This window comes from Schistocerca cancellata, chromosome 3, assembly GCF_023864275.1.
Source record: "Schistocerca cancellata isolate TAMUIC-IGC-003103 chromosome 3, iqSchCanc2.1, whole genome shotgun sequence".
NCBI lineage: Eukaryota > Metazoa > Arthropoda > Insecta > Orthoptera > Acrididae > Schistocerca > Schistocerca cancellata.
In genome coordinates this window covers 787,261,684-787,267,190 of record NC_064628.1, presented here as the reverse complement: position 1 = coordinate 787,267,190, position 5,507 = coordinate 787,261,684, and the positions used below count along the sequence as shown (strand labels likewise).

The 5,507-nt window shown below is 38.0% G+C and overlaps 1 protein-coding gene across 1 annotated transcript; it reads left to right on the top strand.

The window, feature by feature from the left end:
- The first annotated feature begins 3,665 nt into the window (after positions 1-3,665).
- On the top strand, positions 3,666-4,145 carry LOC126176566 (uncharacterized). The gene has a single exon (XM_049923726.1). The coding sequence runs from the start codon at positions 3,666-3,668 to the stop codon at positions 4,143-4,145; it is 480 nt and encodes a 159-aa protein (XP_049779683.1).
- The last annotated feature ends 1,362 nt before the right edge of the window (positions 4,146-5,507 follow it).

The window sequence follows — 5,507 nt, the reverse complement described above, 5'->3', positions numbered from 1 at the left end:
TCAGTGTCGGAACAGAAATTTTCGTTTTGATCTGTTAGGTAGTCTGAAATCTGCCTTCTATTACTCCTGCTAAACAGATAAATCTTCCTCCCTTTTCTTATATTCCTATTTACTTCCATATTCAGGGATGCTGCAACGGCCTTATGATCACTGATTCCCTGTTCTGCGCTTACAGAGTCGGAAAGTTCGGGTCTGTTTGTTATCAGTGGGTCCGAGATGTTATCTCCACTAGTCGGTTCTCTGTTTAATTGCTCAAGGTAATTTTCGGATAGTGCTCTCGATGCTCTGTCCCTACCACCCGTCGTAAACATCTGAGTGTCCCAGTCTATATCTGGTAAATTTAAATCTCCACCTAAGACTATAACATGCTGAGAAAATTTATGTGAAATGTATTCCAGATTTTCTCTCAGTTGTTTTGCCACTAATGCTGCTGAGTCGGGAGGTCGGTAAAAGGAGCCAATTATTAACCTAGATCGGTTGTTGAGTGTAACCTCCACCCATAATAATTCACAGGAACTATCCACTTCTATTTCACTACAGGATAAACTACTACTAACAGCGACAAACACGCCACCACCGGTTGGTACCTTGATTGTTGGTACATATTTATATGACGTGGATGTACCAGCAGGGCAATGCAATGCAGTGAGGAGTAGTGTGAGTTTGGTGTCTGTTGAAGCAAAGTCATGGCAGTCTTGTATATAGTTTTAAAATAATTTCAGAAAAATATTAGGATATTTTACTACTTTAAATTATTGTGTAGAGCTGGGTTTCAAAAAGTAGAGAGAGATCTTACAGCAGCATAGAGAACGTAATGACATCATAATTTCTACTGTGAGACGGTTGAGTTACATACACATGTACACACGAGCTGAGACCTAGTCACAAAGTTAAGTGCACCGATTATAGTTGCATTCTAATTTGGTGTTCAGAGCTGGGATCCATCTGAGAAAATAAAGCTGAGTATTCTAACTACTTTCAAATTTCAGGCCAGGACTGGAAATGATATTAAACTAAAATGCAATGTAAGAAATTTTGAGAAAGATTTTAAATGAATGGGTGAATGAGAAACATAAATTAAAATGTGGGCACAAAAGTTAAATATTCTGCTTATTTTTTAATGTTTTCTATCTTCTGTACTATTGTTGTGCTGTGAACTGTTAGGTCATGTGAAATACTTTATTTTTAGGTTGTGTAGTCTACACTGTTGATAATGGAAAACCATGCAAAGGTAGTTAACAATGAACCATTTTTAGATGGCAGATTGGAATGCAATGATAATGAAAGTGAAGCATTCATAGTAGTAATGTAGAACTTAATCAGAGTCATGAAAAGGGAGCCATGTCTGGGAATGTGAATAGTGTTTCCAATCCATTCTGAGGCTTTGATGTGGAAAACTTTTAGGACGTAACATCCATCTTTTGAACAGTTAAAGACATTTATGCAGGAACAACTTAAGAATCAGAATAACAAGTTGAAGAATCAAGTAATTATTTGAGAGTAAGAGTAGAAGCGTCGAAGAGTTAAGTAAATAACAGTTTAGAGCAAACAAAAAGTGAACTGAGCAGGAAAACTGATGGCACTAAAAACTAAGTAAGCTAACTTAGAAATCAATTTTTGGATACCACACCTGGGAGGAAGATAGTCTTCCATCTTTGACAAGCCCACATAAAGTGGAAGGGTTAATCGTTGAGCTAACCATTCAACATTGTAAAAAACTGGAAGGTTCCCATACACTTACATACAGCCTTTGACTGGACTGAATGTTATGGAAAACGACACAAGCTTACGAATAAAGAACTACAAATAGGAACATGGAATACAAGAACACTATACGCTATAGGACAGGCAAAGATACTTGATGAAGAACTAACAGAGTACAAGATCGGTATTACAGCCATGTGAGGGATAATGCGGCCTGGGCAAGGCATGCACAGAGAGACAAAATATACAACCATATATCGCAGAAACAAATATGGTTTCTATATATTTGGGACAGGATTTGCGGCAAATAATGGTCAGTGTGGTGACACTAGAACATGTCCATGAGAGGATATGCTACACAAGAATCAAATGCAAATATAGAAACATATCATTAGTAAGTGTCTATTGCCCTAGACAAGGAGGAAGACATAAAAGACGAATTCTATGACACCTTAGACCAAAAGTACTCCAGATTACCACAATATGACATCAGAACTGCGCTAGGAAACTTAAATGCCAAAATAGTTCAAGAACACCAAAGACAACCATATAAAGGCATGTACAGCTTGCACACTGAATGAAATAATGATGGTATAAGGCTCATCAACTTTGCCACAGCTAGAAACATGAAAGTAATCAGTACATCATTCCCACATAAAGAGATACATAAAGCAACTAGGACTTCACTGGATGAGCTAACTAGGAACCAAACAGACCATGTATTGATAGTGAAAAATCATAAAAACAGAGTTAAGACAATGAGAGGGCCTGAGGTAGGACCAGACAATTCTCTTTTGGTAATAAAGATGAAACAATCGTTACCAGAACAACCAAGTGAGAGCAGCGTTGGCAAAAGAACCCAGAGAGTAGATGTGGTAAGGCTAGAAGAAGAGGAGGTGAATAAACAGTTTGAAATTAAGCTTAGAAATAGATCCACAGAATTAGAGAATGGAAGCAATACGAAAGAAGGTGAAGATATCAATATAAAATGGAACAAGATAACAACAGTTATAAAGGAGACAGCACAGGAAGTACTAGGAGATAAGAATAATAGCAATATCTAGCGCAAACCATAGTTCAATGAAACATGTAGAAGAGCAGTTCAGGACACAAAGACAGCCAGACAGTCAATGATGAGCAGTAACGAATATGAAAACCATATAAAATACAAGAAAACCACAAGAAGAATAAAAAGAACAATCAGACGAGAGAAAAGATCATTCAAAACCAACAGATAAAGAACGCAGAGGAGGACTATAGCCAGAACAATAGTAAACAGTTTTAGAGGACAATGAGAAGTTATAGAAAGGAGCATAGATCTAAGCCTTTGCTGATGAAGAATGAGAATGGAAAACTGATCACTACAAATGAAGGGAATCTGGAGAACTGGAGGAGATACTTCAAAGAACTGCTGAAAAACCCAGTAGACACCTACCACAATGAAAACATGGCAGAAAATAACCAGAACGTACAAATGTTAATGAAGAAGCAACTCTGGTAGAGGTGAAGGAAGCAATAAAAAACTGAAAAATGGGAAACCCCCAGGCACGGACATGATATCAGCAGAGCTCATCAAAGAAGGGGGAGACAAGACATATGAATGGTTAACCAAAACGATAAAAGAGGTGTGGAGGAAAGAAATAATGTCAGAGGAATGGAAAAGTGCTACTGTATGTTCCATTTACAAGAAGGGATACAAAATGTTGGTATAGAACTACAGAAATATATCTTTACTATTAAAAACAACAAGAATTATACTGAACAGGCTCAATCCATACACTGAAGAAATATTAGACTCAGCACAAGAGGGGTTCAGAAAGGATAAGTCAACAACTGACCAAATATTCACACTGAGACAAATACTAGGTAGGAACTGGGAGCACAATCAGGATACCATCTGTATGGTTGTAGACATCAACTAAGGATATGGCAGCATAGTACGAGAGGAGATATGGAGGATAATGGCAGAGTGGGAGATACCAGACAAGCTGATAAAGCTAACTGAAATTTGTGTGACAGAATCAAACTTTAGATTGACAGTACAGAGGGAGTTCTCAAAAACATTTGAGGTAAAAACAGAAGTGAGACAGGGAGATATTATATCACCTAGCCAGTCCAATTTGGCACTCAACAACACCCTGAAGAGAGTAATACCAGAATATACAGGAGTTACCATAGGGAAAAAGATAAATGTTCTGGCTTTCACAGATGATACTATGGTGATACGAAAGAGCATGGAAGACCTGGAGAAAATGGGAACTGTACTAGTGGTAAAAGCTAAGAAAGTAAGTCTAAGTAGAAATGAGAGTAAAACAAAGTTCCTGGTAATAGGAGGAAGAGATCTCTTAGGACGTAACCATCTATCAATCAGGAACCTAACAATACAGAAGACTGATGTGTTCATTACCTCAGCGACCATATCAACTAAGAAAACCTCATAGGACAAGAGATTGTGATAAGAACTCAAGCTATACATAACATCATAAGACCCAAGTTAATATCCAGGCAGGCAAAAATATGAATATATCAGACCATCATCAAACCAATAGTGTGCTACACAAGCAACACATGGACCCTTACAGAAAAAATACAAATAAAAAGCTCATCACTTTTGAAAACAAAATATTGAGAAAAATATATGGACCAGTAAAAGAGAATGAACAGTGAAGAATAAGGAAAAACAGAAAACTCAGACAGTTAAAAAAACTACCTGACATTGTAGCAAGTGTGAAAACTAAAAGACTCAGGTGTGTGGGCATGAGAAGAGGGGAGAACTCGGCAATAAACACAGTAATGGGTGGAGAAGCCGAAGGACAGCCAAGAATGAGATTGAAGGATAATACCACGGGAGACATGAAGATACTGGGTCTGGGAGATGAATATGCAACTGACAGGAGGGTGTGGAAGGCTGGAATGAGTGAGGCCAGGGACTGGTTGCTATTTGTGTAGCCAGTGTAAGTAAGCAAGTTAGTACTGTACAGGTCACAGAGATAAGCGAACAATAACTATCTTCAAACTGGTGGTAGAAACAGAACATAAACAGATCGATGCTTTGATAGGCTCAGATGAAACCAATACTGGTGAATTTGAGTCAAATCACACAGATCAAATTGAGCCAACTGAGATTATTTTTTTAAATTCTTCGTAGTACTGTATATAAAACAAAGTAATCATAATTTACCTTGCAAAATAAAACAAAACAGGTAGGAATGGGAACAAAATTAAAAAACCTAGAAACCAATACAAATAACCAAATCTCTGAAATTAACACGAAAGATGTTGATGTAAAGAACTTTGTAACTAACAATGCAGATGTGAGATTTAAAACTTTCCCGTCATACATATTGTTCCCAACATTTTGGGAGAACTGCTAAATGTCTGTAACTTCCTACCACAATATTTCGGAGCAGAGTCTTCTGGCCATCTTCAGGTGATACGGGAGAAAATGCACTAAGCTCTGGTATTTGAGGCTACGCCAGCACATGAGTGGTGGATTCACTGAGCGTTGCGCTTGCGCAACTTGAGCGCATTCGATTCTACTGTGTCGCGCGCTCTCTGTGGTGAAAATTCTCTTCATAGATATCAATTCGATTGTCTTCGCGCGGTTCCATCACAGAACTACTCTGGCTGCGGGGGACATGAAGTTTTTCAACGGCTGAATTCCATGCCGAATTTAACTGAAAACCCCCGTCTCGATTAATAAGAGACTCACTGACAGACAGTCGTATTTAGACGGATTCATTAACAGTATAGCTCCAAAAGTTAAACGTATGGGCCGCAATTTTTGTCTCACTGTAATTCAT